This window comes from Panthera tigris, chromosome B4 (genome assembly GCF_018350195.1).
Source record: "Panthera tigris isolate Pti1 chromosome B4, P.tigris_Pti1_mat1.1, whole genome shotgun sequence".
Taxonomy (NCBI): domain Eukaryota; kingdom Metazoa; phylum Chordata; class Mammalia; order Carnivora; family Felidae; genus Panthera; species Panthera tigris.
The window spans coordinates 135,300,902-135,317,043 of NC_056666.1; the positions used below are offsets into that span (position 1 = coordinate 135,300,902).

At 50.6% G+C, this 16,142-nt stretch overlaps 1 protein-coding gene across 8 annotated transcripts in view; it reads right to left on the reverse strand.

The window, feature by feature from the left end:
- EFCAB6 (EF-hand calcium binding domain 6) overlaps positions 1-16,142 on the reverse strand; it is a 243,243-nt gene that overhangs the window by 178,515 nt on the left and 48,586 nt on the right. For all 8 annotated transcript variants that reach the window (XM_042993473.1, XM_042993475.1, XM_042993474.1 and 5 more), the window contains one exon: positions 15,726-15,792. In XM_042993473.1, coding sequence (XP_042849407.1) covers positions 15,726-15,792 — 67 coding nt within the window. The remainder of the gene's footprint in view (positions 1-15,725; positions 15,793-16,142) is intronic.

Below are 16,142 nucleotides of genomic sequence, written 5' to 3' on the forward strand. Positions count from 1 at the left end.
CAGGACCCCATCCCCGATACGCAGGTTCTCGTCTCCAGAGCACTTCTCACCAGCTGACTTTTTTTTTTTAACGTTTTACTTTTGAGAGAGAGACCGTTAGCAGGGGAGGGGCAGAGAGGGGCGGGGGGGACAGAGGATCCAAAGCGGGCTCTGCGCTGACGGCAGAGAGCTGGAACTCACGAACCGTGAGATCACGACCCGAGCTGGAGCCGGACGCTTAACCCACTGGGCCACCCAGGTGCCCCCTCACCAGCTGATTTAATGCCCATCTTTACTGTCTGCTTCTCCTTCTGGAGCGTCAGCTCCCCAGACAGGGCTCAGGGCTCAGGGCTTCGGCTCTGGGGTCCGGCTCAGTAGGTGTCTGAGCGAATGAATGAAGGAACGACCTGCCTTCTCTTTCTCCTGCTTGGGAAAAAGCCACCCTCTGAGGAAGCTCTGTTATGCGTCTGCAAATACCTCCTCGGGCCGATCCTGAATGTCAGAATGATTCCGTCTACTATGTAATAATGGTTACGATCATATGATAACTGAACAAATATTAATTGAACGTCTGTTCTGTGCCCAGCCCCACGCTAAGTTCCATACACATGTCCCACTTCTAACACTGGCTAAGACCCGCTTAATATCCCAAACGGGGACTGCCCAGCGAGCAGGAGCGGGAACCGCATCCGCTAAGGTGAGGCCGCGGCTCGCAGGCGTCCGCCCTCAGCCCCACCGCTTTGTCTAAAAGAACGGAGCCCCGGCCACGGACCGCACTTGCTCTGTGGTCAGACAGAAACCTCGGCACCGTGTCTGCCGCCAAATTCTCGCTTCACCTCTCCGGGGAAAACGGAGGACATGAGGCGATGTGCTTTTTTAAAACCCCGAAGCGGCCCATATGGGTCTCCAGCGTGGAAAGCCAGGAAGCAGCCAGTCTGGCACAGAACTCACACCCACCAGAGGTATGTCTCCAAGTTTCTTATCATTTGTCAGACTGAAGTTTGGCAGGATCTGAACCGAGCTGCAGATGGCGAGAGGCTTATCAAAGCCGCGGAGTTAGGGCCACGGCGTAGAAGACTCGTCCCATACGCGACACGAAGGAAGAAAAGAGTATCAAGGGACAAAATGGCCGGGGGCACGACAGTGGCCGTGGCCGTGCCCCATCCCGTGTCCCGGCTCCCTTGAAAAGAGAGGGCGGGGGGAGGCAGGGGAGGAGAAGGTAGGGACAGAAAAATAGGACGGTGTGGGCAGCATCTAGCTCCCTTCTAGGCCAGCTAGACGTGGGCCATTTTGGTATAAGTGGGACATGTCTGTATTAAGAGCCGCTGTCTCTGAGCCTCCTGCTTACCCCCCACGCCGGCTCCAAATCCCACAATCTCGCCCCCTCCCACAGTCCCTGGGCTCCAGCCACAGCGAACTGCTCAAATGCCCAAGCCCGGCAGGCTCTCTGGCACAGGCTGGAAAGCCCTCACCAGACCTGCGAAGCCCTAGTCGTCTGACCCCCACTCCCTCTCCACCCCGCCCCTCCTGCCCTCCCCGGCTCTCTCTGCTCCAGCTGCCCGGCCGCCTTGCTTTCTCCGGCCCGTACCAAGCATGCTCATCCTTCAAGACTTCTGCACGTTCGGTCTCCTCCTCCTGAAGCTCCCTCCTGGCCTTCATTCAGGTCTGTCACCCGCCGCCTGCTCCTGGGAAGCCCTCCTCGATGGCCCGCACAGAAGCCTGCGCTCGCATCCTTTTCTGACCTCTCGCTTTCTTTTTCTCTTGGCGTTCATCTACACCCGGGCCCCTTCCATATTTCCTTTCTGTATCTGTTTATCGTTTCCCTTCCTCCACTGAAGCGTAAACTCCGAGGAGAAGGACGTGGTTTTATTTGCCGCTATACCCGCCGGCCTTAGAACGGCACCTGGACAGCGTGGCTGTTCATAAATATTTGCAGAGCGAGTTAGCAAGCTGGGTCTGCTGCCCTGAGCCCTTCCCCCGGCCCCGCCACAGTTCCTCGGGGGACAGGATCCCGTGCCCTCCCGCTGGCTTTCCTAATTACACTTCCACCCGGCCGCTGGCTCCCTAGCTTCGATCTTGTCATCGGGGGGTGTTCCTGCCTGAAACAGGCACCCAGCTCCCTGTCTGGCCTCTGCTCCCCAGGGCTCCGTCCCTCCATTCCCACCGCTCTGAGGGAGGGGTGATCCAGAGGGCCAAACCCACGGAGAGAGGCAAACACTGGTCCACTGTCAGCAAAAGGAGAAGAGCCCCTTACTTCCTCCCTCCACACCCGGCAAGTCTCCCAGAAAAGAACCCGTGGCCTTGCCCTCCTTACTGCCCAGAGATGGGCCTGGAAAAGGGTGCTCTCCTAGCCTGGCGTCCCCGACTACAGAGGCCCGACTCCCTTTCCTGTATTCCGGGCGTGGCAAACTCTTGCCTACCACCTATTTGTGTCGCTTACAAGCTAGGAATGATTTTTACATTTGTTAATGGTCGACTTAAAACAAATTCAAAAGAAGGCTCTTTGGTGACATGTGAAAGATGAATTTCACATTTCAGAGTCCACAGGCAACTTTTACGCTGCCTGGCCATGCCCCGCTCATTTGCACGTTGCCCCTTGGCTGCCTCCCCCTACAAACAGGGGCACAGATGAGTACTTGGGCAGAACACCTGGCCCATAAAGACAGCATTCCTTACTGTCTTTACAGAACAAGTTCACGACCCCTGTCCCACTCCCACCCATGGACTCCCACCTACCTCTATCCGAAGTCGAGGAGCTTTATGTGCACAAACACAGGAGAAGCCCTGAGGATTCAAAAGAAAACCAGAACAGTAGCTACTTATGGCTTTAAAGACTTGGAGCCATGGGGCGCCTGGGTGGCTCAGACAATTAAGTGTCCGACCCTTGATTTCAGCTCAGGTCATGATCTCACGGTCGTGAGATCGAGCCTCGCGTCAGGCTTTATGCTGAGCATGGACCCTACTTGGGATTCTCTCTCTCCCTCTCTCTCTCTCTCTCTGCACCTTCTCTGCTTGCTCTCTCTCTCTTTCTCTCTCAAAAACCTTTAAAATAATAATAATAATAATAATAATAATAATAATAATAATAATAAAGACTTGGAGCCAGGAAATGGGTCTGAGGCTACGGGGACGGTGCTTCAAGTCTTCTCTTCCCAACCATCTTCCCCATGCCCTGCACCAGACTAGTCCCGGCCCACCCTGGGCAGCCTGGGCCCAGACAGGAGCTGCTTCCCATGGCTCTCTGAGTGAGCCCCGCACCAGGCTGTGTGCTGGCCACCACAGACACAGACCCTCTACCCTCCCCCGCTAATGCTAGCTGGCATTAGCTCCCCCTGTACCCTGGACCCCGCCCCTGCCTTCCCCCTTGCTGGTCCCCAGTGCACCCAGCACCCCGGGCAGTACCATATGCCTCCAGAGCAGGGCAGTATGTGGCCCTCTCCACGTCCTTGGAGCCCCAGGCTGGGGAGACAGCCAAGAACAAGGGGGATGATGGGTGGTGAACCACAGCGAGGACAGACTAAAAAGCCCAGATTCTGCCGCCTGGACGGCAGGACTGGAGAAAAGCAGATGGAAAGCTTTAAGTTCTGCCGTGTGGCCACACAAACCGGGACTCGTTCACCTAACATTTCCAGGAAAGAAATGAAGCCCTATTTCACATAGGAGTGAAGTGAAAAGAGAAAGTGATTACTGAAGGGGGAGACGGGTGGGTATGGGGGCAACAACAGGAGCAAAATTAAAATATTCAAAATAAGATTTAGATGAATTTACGGAGGGCAGACTCATTTACAAGAAGCAGAGAACATCTGACCTTTAAGAGAAAAGCAGGGAGGGGCGCCCGGGTGGCTCAGTCGCTTGAGCGTCTGACTTTGGCTCAGGTCATGATCTCGCGGTCCGTGAGTTCGGGCCCCGCGTCGGGCTCTGGGCTGATGGTTCGGAGCCCGGAGCCTCCTTCAGATTCTGGGTCTCCCTCTCTCTCTGCCCCTCCCCCATTTGCACCCTGTCTCTCTCTGCCTTTCAAAAATGAATAAATGTTAAAAAAAAAAAAAAAGAGAGTAAAGCGGGGAGATGGGAGGAGAGAAAACTCCCCCAGGCATGGTGGTGAACCGCACTGAAAACCGCATCAACTGCTCTGGGCTGCAGCAGTGGGGGCCCCACCCCGACCACAAAGCCAGTGCTCCAACGCTTCCTTCCCTCCCTCTCCACAAGGGACCTCCAGGCAACGTAGTGCACCAGAGGCAGGCTCTGAAGCAAGACTCTGAATCCCAGCTCTGCACTAGTTTTCAAGTAACCTTGAAACAGTAACCTGACCACTAAACTTCAGTTTCCTCATCTGTGAAATGGGAATGAATACAGACATTCTATCTGGTTGAGATGAAATGAGTTAGGTGAACGTGGTTGAGATGAAATGAGCTCATGTGTGCAGGTAGCTCATGTGGAACATATTCAATAAACGGTGGTGGGATGGGAATTATGGATTGGGACCAAAGGCTGAGGACAGAGTTCCGAACAACCAAATAACCACATACCCACGTTAAAGAATACTGAGCAGCTGAAGTATTACTACTCCCTCACACCCCAGCCAACTCCTCTAACCCTTTCACTGCCCCCACTTCCCAGTCCAAGTTAACAGCAGCTTGAGAAAGTGTAAGGTCTTCTTCAGTAGGCAAGGGTCCAGGACCAAGAAGAGGGCCTGGATCAACGAATATTTGTTGAATGGGTGAATGTATATACATATAATGGATGGATAGATGGATACATGAATGGGTGATGGATGGAAGGATGGATGGATGATGGATGGATGGATAAAGGAATGGATGATGGGTGGATTATGGATGGATGGATGGATGGATGGATGGATGATGGATGGATGGATGGATAAAAGAATGGATGATGGGTGGATTATGGATGGATGGATGGATGATGGATGGATGGATGGATGGATAAAAGAATGGATGATGGGTGGATTATGGATGGATGGATGGATGGATGGATGATGGATGGATGGATGGATGGATAAAAGAATGGATGATGGGTGGATTATGGATGGATGGATGGATGGATGATGGATGGATGGATGGATAAAAGGATGATGGATAGATTATGGATGGACAGATAGATAGATGGGTGGGGTGACTACAGCATTTATGGGGGGAAAGAGACATTAGTAGGCCAAGTAAGTCCTTGTACAGATAGGACAGGTAACTACACGAAGGATGTGTAGGGATCTCATTTCCCAGTGGACTCAGTGATCTGCTGTATATCATCCTGGGGTAAGCTGAACGGGACAGAGACAGCAGAGTGGGAGGGGCAGGTCAGAGCAGCCTGCAAGCCTACTCTTGGTATGGATGGAACGTGTAAGTTTTCCACGGGTTAAGTGGAGACCAAGAAAGGCAGGGCTTGAGTTGTCCCGCTCCCAGGGGCTGCTCCTCAGGTAAGGGACCCACGCACCTGAGGATGTGCACTGGACCACCAGGAGTAGAGCTGAGGAGGTCCAGAGGGTGTTAAGCCAGGACTGAACCTCTGCATCAGGGAACCACATGGTTTGAAGGCCCACACAGCACGGTCCTCATAACTGCCCCTGTGCCCTATAAGGGAGGAGCCTTTATATGCTGCCCACAGAGGACACCAGGACACCAGTGCAGAGAGAGAAAGACATGTTCCCTTTCCTCGGCCCTCATCACAGACCCCAACGGTCACGGGGGGAGAGGGAGAGAAGGACCAGAGGGTAAGCCGGTCGTGCACCGCTCGCGCAGCGGGAAGGGGAGGAGGTGGCCAGCTGAGCTGGGCCTGAGCTCAAGGTTGAAACCGGACTAGGCCGTGCGAGACGTGTGCGTAAGTAAATGTGGCCAGAGAGCCAGGAGACCTGCCTGAGATACGCTTAAGGGACGAAAAGGCAAATTTGCTAGCGGCTGCTTAAGAACAGTGAGAAGAAGCAATCAAGCTGCTTCATATTTGTACCCCACCGAGTTCAGATGGTTCAATAAACTGCTAACAGTGGCTGTTATTTGTCCTCTACGGTTCTTTGTTGAAAATTCTTTTTATGGCACTTCGGGCTCTGGGAAGGAAAGCTGTGAACCCAAATAAATATGACCACCCAGACGTTAAAGGAGGTGAGAAAAGGCCTAATGTTCCCTCCCAGAAGCCCAGAAGCCCCCGCTAGGCTGCAAAATAATCCTTCTCTAGACCCGGCTCCGATGTGGCCCTTCCCGGAGGAAGGCCAAGCTTCTTCATGCCGGAGCACAACCCGAACAGTAAATTGACTTGAAGCGGCCACGGTGGTATCTCACTGGCTCCCGTTTAGCTATTTTCTGTGCGGTTCCTCCCCCGGAATCACCCTTCCTTGCCCGGTTTCTAGCACAAGGGGGTCAGCGCGGCATTCTCCCCGCCTGCCTGGGGACAGAGCCCCAAGGGGAGGGGGCTTCTAGCAGCTTCTAAGTCTTGGCTCTGCAGCCAAAATGGAAGGGTTCAGCATCCACGGCTGTCAGTCTGGCACCTTTCTGTCACCACGACTACATTCATTTTAAATTTAAGGAGTAAATTTTTTTAAATGAAACCGTGCAAGAGGATTTTTCTTACAATAAACACATCAGTGCTCATTTTCCTTATTATCCTACTTTTGGCTATTTCGTATAAAATCTTTAATTAAAGTTTTTCTTTGAAATTGTCATTATCAACCCAGAAGAAAGAAAGAGGGAAAAAAAAGAACAACACAGCTGTGCAGATATGAGGCGCTATTCAGGACTAAATGAACTGGAACGGAATAAGTAGCTTGACTGTTATGTTCTTACTTTTGGCTCTGTATTCTCAATAGCACAGTCTAGCTTGTCACTTTATATCGATTCCATCTGTTTCCACTCTGCAGAGTATTGGCTTCCTACCGTGAACATTTCCTATTTACCAGCTGGTAGAGATGAGCCAAACCAGATAGGAAAAAATTAGACTACATTCAGAACCCCATAAACGCAAACTTTCAATTTGGGGACACGTGGGAGGGGCAGCGGCCGGGCGTTGTTCACCTTTAACAAAGGCTTCGCCTCGGTGCCCAGGGCTGACGCTTCCTCTCGCCGCTCTGACGCTCACCCCCACGGGCCCAGAACGATGCATTTACTCACTGAACGCGGACAAATCTTGCCTTTACCGAAAACTGAACAAGCTTCCACAAAAAGACAGTTAAATGAGATCCACGGGAACAGAGAAGAGGGTGCTGAGAAAAGAGCTAAAGCAACCAAAGAGTCAAGAGTTGCTACGACGGAACAAAACTCCAAAAACCTGGCTTTGGGTTTCCTTGCGGCCAGAATGAAGAGGGAAACTCGTCGCTACATACACCATAGGCCAGGTAAACCTTCTCCCACCTTTGATTTTTATTTGCAGAAGGTTTACCTGCGACACATAAAGACTTCCAATAAGAGGTTTTAGCTACCACGGAACTTCTGACACAGCCATGAAAATAAGCCCCACGTCTAAACAACAAGGGGTTTTAAAAGTCCCAAATCTAGGGGTTCCCCAGGTGGGGCAGTCAGTTAAGCGACTGACTCTCGATCTCGACTCAGGTTGTTATCTCGAAGTTTGTGAGTTCAAGCCCCTCATCGGGCTCTGTGCTGATAGTGCGGAGCCGGCTTGGGATTCTCTCTCTCTCTCTCTCTCTCTCTCTCTCTCTCTCTCTCTCCCCTTCTCTCTGCCCCTCCCCCTCCTGAACACACCCTCTCCCCCCCCACCAAAATAAATAAACTTAAAAAATTTTCGGGGCGCCTGGGTGGCTCAGTCGGTTAAACGTCCGACTTCAGCTCAGGTCACAATCTCGCGGTCCGTGAGTTCAAGCCCCGCGTCGGGCTCTGGGCTGATGGCTCAGAGCCTGGGGCCTGCTTCTGATTCTGTGTCTCCCTCTCTCTCTGCCCCCTCCCCCATTCATGCTCTGTCTCTCTCTGTCTCAAAAATAAATAAAATGTTAAAAAAAAATTTTAAATAAACTTAAAAATTTTTCTTTTAATCTGTATATATTTTTTTAAAGGTGCCAAATCTATAAAGCTACCCCACATCCCATTTCTTGCTCTGTCCTCAGCACACTGAAACCCCATCCAAGGCCCACCTTGACCACCAGTCTCACCTGTCCCATGCAGTGATTCCCAGCTACTCTAATTACTGGGAACCTTTCCTACAGAACTATTTATCCATTTAGTAAATGTTTGCTGAGGTCACCCTAAGTGCCAGGATCAGCTCAAGGCACTAAAGTTACAACAGTGAGCAAGACAGAGAAGGCACCCGCTCCCCGGGGAACATCTATCTTAGTGATAAACACGTAAACACACCAAAACCTCAGAATGTTCTAAGTGTTGGGGGAAATATGGAATTTTAGATAGGCTGGTCAAAAAAAAAATCTCCCTGGGGGCACCTGGGTGGCTCAATCAGTTAAGCATCTGACTTCGGCTCAGGTCATGATCTCACGGTCTATGAGTTTGAGCCCCGTGTCGGGCTCTGTACTGACAGCTCAGGGCCTGGAGCCTGCTTTGGAGTCTGCGTCTCCCTCTCTGTCTCTGTCCCTCCCCTGCTCACGCTTTGTCTGTCTCTCTCAAAAATGAACATTAAAAAAAATCTCCCTGGAGAGAGCTCCCATGCTGAGCACTATAAGCCGGGATGCTTGGGGGATGTTTCCTCGATGGGCAACCAAGAGCCACAGGACATCTTAACCAGAGGGGTCTGGTGAGATCTGACATCTGTTTTGAACAGATAACTCTGGGTGTCCTGCAGAATAGTGTAAGGGGCCCGGGCAGGAACAGGAAAAGCAGTCCGGGGGTTTCTGACAAAGCACAGGGTGGGGACATCGGTGGCAGCGGGGACGGAAGAGGTGGATGGGTTCCAGATACGGCCCAAGGACACAGCGGACAGACTTGCTGATGGACTGGACGTGGACGAAGGGCCAGTAAGGAAAAATTGCAAATAAGATATAAGGAAAAGTTGCCATTTGCTCTGCACACAGTGGTGAGTCCGGAGCCCAGACGTGCCTGGGGCACAGAGCTCTCTTTGTGGCCTAAAACCACAAGTGACCACATGCCATCATTTCACTTTCCACGTGACAACTCACGTCTTCTCTCCTCCAAATGCAGACTCCCGATTTTTTGAGTAACTTCTATGGCCCTAGCACTACAGCAAGTTCATTTCATGTGTATTGCCACCAAGAATCTCGACAATACTGGAAAAACTTCGCAGTATCGTTTCTCCATTTCACAGCCGAGGAAACAGCCTCCAGAGACACTGGCTTGCACAGGGGCGTTTGGACAGTGAGTGGTGGCCCGAGGGCCCCAGCCCATCTCCCCTACGATCTTGACTGAAGTATTGATTTTGCCACATGCAAGAAGATTAAAAAAACAAAAACAAAAACAAAAACGGGGCACCTGGGCGGCTCAGTCGGTTGAGCTTCCGAAATCAGCTCAGGTCACGATCTGGCGGTTCGTGGGTTCGAGCCCCGCGTCGGGCTCTGTGCTGACAGCTCGGAGCCTGGAGCCCGCCTCGGATTCTGTGTCTCCCTCTCTCTCTGCCCCTCCCCCTGCTCACCCTCTGCCTCTCTCGCTCTCAAAAATAAATAACCTAATGAGAAAAAACAGAAAACCGTAAACTTAGTCTGAAATGATACAAATTCTGATGTCACAGAATCTTTGTGTTAGCTTCCTGACAGAGCCTTTAGTGAATTAATAATAGAGCAACCAAAAATAGGTCCTGGGAGAGAAGCATCTTCAATCCAATTTTTTTTGAAAATGGCAACCGATGATTTTGTTATGTGAGATTCTCCAGATCAGAATGTAAGCATTCTACTTCATTTAGTTGTGCACAGACACACGAATAAGAGATGTGACATTATTAATCACTATATTCAGTTATGATTGATAGGCTTTTCTGCGGGGAGGAAAAAGTGGCTCGGATACAATCTGTCCCAACAGCTCTACGATATGCTAATATTTTCTTCAGACGAAAGAGGAGATGTGTTCAAATACCTGCTATAATAGGCAATTAATACCAAGTGCACCGAAGGACAGGTGATAAAAGTGGGATTAGGAGAATATTATAAATTAACCAAGAGCTTGTATGTTTTAGTAAATGGCCTCATTTTGAGTTTGACACAGTCTTTTTATTAGGCAAACAGACTGCATTCTGGTACATTCGTTCATGCTAATGTGGTGGTATAATGTGAAGGTACGTTTATGAAATGGTTGTGATTCTAATGACTGTTGCTTTATTTCTCAAGCAATAATTTTTTTAATTTCTTTTCTTTTCTTTTTTTTTTAGGAAAACTCACCTATTTGAGAAAATGAATCGACCCATTACTTTTGTCTCTTCCGCACGAGGATATAACAAACCAAGCAAGCAGCTCGGGACCCCTCATTATTTACTAATTGCTTCGGAAATGACTCGGGCTGCATCCATCCAACTCCAAGGCACCAGGGTAATCCCATAAAAACTTGTGTCAGATCACTTGGTGTCCAACAGACGCACTAGTCACGGCTGACTGGGTGGACCAGATGTTCTGACATCATGGCGCCCAGGCTTAAAAAAAGCGTCCCTGATTTGGGTGGTGACGTGGTCGAGAGCAAACAGCCTGGGGCGCTGGATGTGTCTGGGTTTTGTTTTTTTGTTTTCTTCTTTTGTGTCTTTAACTGAATTATACAGGTTTGTTTTGTTTTGTTTTGTTTTTGTACATGGGGCCGTGGGGAAGGGTCATGACGTCTCCAGACATACCCTGCGTTCTTATATGGCTCAGAACAGCTTCCTGTCTCTCAGGAACTCCCTGGTCCCGGCCCATAATGAGCACCCGCCCCACCTCAAGTAGCAGCATGAGATTTTCTGGCATTTCCACCTCACCCTTGGTGGGGGGAGTTGGTAAGAGATAAGACAGAGTACAAAGACCAAAACTTGGTTGGCCCGGCAGCACTGAAGCTTTGCCTTGGTCCTTTCTTTCCCGGGAGATTCTTCCCCTGAAGAATGTCCTAGGCCTTGACCCCTGCCACTGGCGCAGGATGAAGCTGGAGACGTGCAGGACAGGCGTGGAGCAGAAAAGCCTGAGGATGTGGGCAGAACGGCGACAAAGGCAGGACGTCAGTGTGCGGACAGGAAGAAAAGTCCCAAATGCCCCCTTGAAGTAGACGTCACTTGTACAAAAAGATGGCTCACGGCGAAGGTGAGCGAGACACTTCTCTGTGCTGGCCTGGTCTACCCGCGGGCATAACAAAGAGTCACGTCTGCCGAATGCAAAGGAAGCATCAATACCTTTTCTTTTCTAACCAGGCCTCCAAGAGGCCGGGGGGCCTACTGGTTAAGGGCGAGGACTCTGCAGCCAAGCGGCCACGGCAGGAACTGCAGCTTCTCCGCCCGCCAGCGCCGCAGCCTTGGTCACGATGCTCACCCTCTGTCGTTTCCCTCCATATCAGTGTGGGGCAGGGATGGCACCTGCCTTGTGGGGCTCCCCTCGAATGAAGTAATTTTAAAAATATTTTTCATGTTTATTTTTGAGAGAGAGAGAGAGAGAGAGAGAGAGAGAGAGAGAGAGAGGGCGAGCATGTGCACAAGCAGGGGAGGGGCAGAGAGCCAAGGAGACACAGAATCCGAAGCGGGCCCCAGGCTCTGAGCTGTCAGCACACACCCGACGCGGGGCTGGAACTCACGGACCGCGAGATCACGACCTGAGCTGAAGTCGGACACTTCACTGACTGAGCCACCCAGGCGCCCCTTGAACGAAATAATTTAACACCATATGATATTTAGAGCAGCTCCTAGTAAGTGCTCAATCAGTGCTATTATTCACAGAGCTGGTAAAATTCAAAAAATTACATAGTGTCCAAAGGATTAAGGCCCGGGGGCGGCGGGATCCTTTCGGCAGGAGGCTGAAGCGGGTGCTGTTGGTCCCCTTCTGCAAATCCCCTTGCCCCTATTCCCTTCTCCTTCTAACAAAACCCTCCATTTTCCATTTCTGTTCCGAGAGCTACCCTCTGGTGGCCCCGTGCTTCAGGGGACGGAGTCAGGCCACAACCCCAGGAAGTAATCAGGGTCGGTTCAGGCCAGGTGTGCCTGATTCCCGCTAAATGCCTCTGCTTCCCTAGGAGACTATGAGAGCAGGGAATTGAATAGACCAGAGACCTCAAGGACCCGTCAAGCAGACGCCAAGTCACGGCACAGAAGAGGCGCAAAGGAAAGAACGTATCTGTGACCAAATGAAAAGCAAGGATCGAGGGAGTGAGAGCAAGAAAGGAAAGCACAGGACTCAGAGCCCCTACCGAGTAGGACCCAGTGCAGCGCCATCAGGGGACCAGGACCAGCCGGAGCCAGAATGTGACGCCCTGAGGACTACCTGGGCTAACACAGCTTCTCTTCTCCCACACACAGGGCCCGCCGCGATCAGACGGCAACCTCTTCCCGTGAAGCCATGGGTCACACTCACCAGAAGACGGAGAGGCGGGACCTGGGGATCATCCAGTCTGGCCCGCCCTATCCCACCCCGTGATTGATGGAGAAAACAAGGCTCAGAGAGCCCAAGGGTTCAACCGGACAACGAGCGGGAATGTAAACACCTATTGGAGGGTCAGAGTGCCCATGAAGAAGGGAAAGGCCGAGGAACCAGCCATCAGACCAAGCTCACTGCAGGGGAAACGATGAGGAAACACAAGCACTGGGGTTCAGTCAGTTTGGGGCCCTGACTGCTAACTATCTGTCGGCTTAGGAAGGCTAGACCACACACACAGTTAGCAAAATTTTGGCTCCCAAAATTCAGAGACACTTGCACACATTCTTGGCTCTGGCAAGCCACGCGGACTTATATTTAAAACAAAATAATGAGCTCTCCCAAACCATATAGATCACCCGGCAGTGACAACACATGTCTAAAGAGACCCTGTTTCTAATAACTCCCAGGTAGTTGGGATGAGCACTGGGTGTTGCATGGAAACCAATTTGACAAGAAGTTATATATAAAAATAAAAATAAAAAAAACCTCCCAGGCATTCGTCGCAGCCACCGGCGCTCCTGTGGGGGCCGTTCGCAGGACAATAGCCTTAACTGGAAATACGCTATTGCACACAGCTAACAGGTGAGGATATCTGGTTCTGTTTATTTTGGGAGTGGGTGGGAAGGGAGGAGATCCACTGGCGTTCCCGTCTATCCTTCAAAGGCAGCTGCCGCAATAACGAGACAGGGATAGCTGGCATTGTCCAACTGTTCCAGGTGCTTTACACACCGGGTATCTGTAAGGCACACAACAGCGCTTCTGGGAACCAGGATGCCACGGGAAGTGACTCAGATAGGAGGGAGAAAAGCTACCAGCAGAAGGGAAGAGGGGAAGGATGTGTTTTGTTCTGCGGAGCCGACAGGTCCGGCCGAGAAGACATCCAGCTAGACGCTTCACCGGAGAGCCCCCTGCTAGAGCCAGTATGAGCCGGACTGGAGCTGAGGACCCGTGCAGAAGCCCCCCGAGTTGCCCTGAAGTTACCTTTCACTCCTTAGAATACTGAGAGCGCCTCCCACAGGCAGAGCTTTCCGCCATTTTTTTAAACATACGATGTATGCAGCCCAGCACGCTGACACGCTGGCATGTCCCACTGAACCAAAAGTGCCTCCGTCAGCTCCTGCCCCTGTCCGCGACACACGGAATGAAAGCTTCCTGTACTAACCCCACAGGGAGACGGCGCTTTGAGAACTGTCTCCCCATCTCCTTCCTTGTCACAGGTAACGCAAAGTTCTCTGCTTTCAACATTTCCTTGGGCTGTGTTCAGTTTGACGCACCCCAAGCGGCGAACCCCTTGAGCTCAGTTATACTTCAAGGTGGTGCTATTAGCCCCGCTAAGGGAAAGCCAGTGATAAAGACTTGTCAAGGCCGCTGGTGAGTGGCAAAGCTCCAAGACGGAAACCCAGAGCCGACCGGTCCTGTTCAAAAGAAAGCCACAGGCACTCAGTGGAGTCCCTTGTCCTCAGCAGAGCAAACCAAGACTTATTTGAAGTTTCAGCTTCTCCAGGACTGGAGTTTGAAGCCAATCAATCTGGAATTTACCGGCCAGCACGGTTGAGGTCATCTGTCTCGTGGGCCCTCCCTCTTCCTCCCTCTCCCAAAGACAGGTGAGGTGATCCACCTAAAAAGACCCTTGTCCTTCGCCCCAGGGAAGGTGACCTGGCCTGAAACTTAGATCTTCACATTTACTCGGTTGAGTTTTTTTTTTTTTTTTTTTTTTTTTTAACAGTCCCCAGGTCGGTCTTGTCCTACTCCACCTGCCTGCCCAGAGTCGGGGCCCCAGGTAGAACTGGGGTGCGGTGGACGCTGGCCGGCATGCATGGCAGAGAACTCCCCGAGCCACCCAGGGATTTAGCGCTACTGCAATCACCCCTCCTCGGCCTTTTCCCCAGAAGTTGCTTGAAAGCTGCACTGTGCAAGCCCACTGATTAACTCGCTCCTAACCAGTGGGAGGGCTCCCCCCACTGTTAGGATAAGAGGGAGGGGGCTGAGATAACAGAGGAATTAGATCAAGGGTCCCTTGTGGCTTTCCTCGGCGAGGCCTTATTGTTGGTAATTTCCAATCCCGGCCCAGGTCCGTACGCGCTGCGCTCGCTGAAATGCTGTATTTTTTTTTTTTTAATGTTTATTTATTTATTTTCTCACCAACAGTGAGATCATGACCTGAGCTGAAATCGAGAGTCGGATGCTCAACCGAGCCACCCAGGCGCCCCTGAAATGCTGCATTTTTGATCCACGATGGTGTTTATGTTGATATGATGATTCTGACAAACGGTTGACTTTCCCAGGAGTATTTCATGATTAACACAGCTTATGACGAGACAAATTAAAGGCGTGCCATAAATGATACCAATCATATTATGTATCTCTTACAGAATAACAAATGAACCACAATAGCAGAAGCAGATAATTACACCAGGGTTCTTACTAATATAGACTATAGTGAAACCAGATTTTTAGGAGTATGGCATGCTAAAAAATGTCACATTAAGATGAATTTTCTGGTGTCAGTGGCTTCAGCCAGGGAAATTCAGACAAACATTTTGTGGATTTCTGGCGATTTTTAAATTTTGAAATGTATGAAAATCCCAGAAGGTTCAAAAAGGAAAGAAGATTGGTCACATTTCAAAGCAACATATTGAACCGGGTGAATTAAATCATGATTCTCAAACTGCTTGTGTAACTGACAGGCTCAAATGCATTTTAAAAGGGGTCTGATTCCAACCCCGGGAAGCCACGCACATCTCCTCCCTCCCTAGCCGTACGCGACGATGTCCAACCATAATCAGCAAACAGGAAGGAGCAAAGCTGTATGCTCCTCTCCTAAACACATGTAGTAGCTTCTGTGGCAAAGTTACTCAATACTTAAATATATGCCACTTTGGGTTTCACCAGTTATCTTTGCCATGCTGCTCTTAATTGACATTTGCCGCTGAAAAGCAGTAGTTTTCTCTTTCCAAAGAGATCCTTGCTTCAGTCTTCGACAAATCCAGAAAGGGCAGCCCTAATACCGAGGATCTAAAGTTACTACAAAAGTGACTCATATTCCAGGACTCCCTGTTGGTGTCACTCATCCGAAGAGACGCCATCCGAGGCCGTCTGAATGCAAGCTCTCACACGGGCTTGTTATCGGATCTATTTGTCAGACGGCCCTGACGGGAGAGTGCAGACCGCAAGATGTGGCCCATTCTGCTTCATCTACCTCTGCTGACGATACTTTTGACAAAGGGTCGGGGGAAGAATTTTAAAAGATCTCTATTACCTTTTCTCCTACTTGGATTTCAAGTTCTTTTACTGTCCGACTGCAATTCATTTCATTCCCACCTCCCCTGAAAAATAAAAATAAAGACTTTTTGTTAACATGTTTTAACCAAATAAATGCTTATGTAGGGCCTGCAGAGATCAAAATTATAAGGATTTCTAAATTATATATTTACAAGCGCGAGGTATTCCTTACACACTGCCATCTGCCAGCAGTGTAGACCTGGACCAAGTCCCTAGCTTCTCCGTGCCTCAGTTTCCTCATCCGTAAAATGAAATCTAACATTTATTCCTCCCAGGTAGTGTGGGAACTGAGCAGTTAGAGCTGACACTTCATGAGCACTTCCTACGGCGAGCCCCATCTGATTTAATCCTCACGACGACTGTGGGTCAGGGGCCATGATCGTCCTGGTTTGCA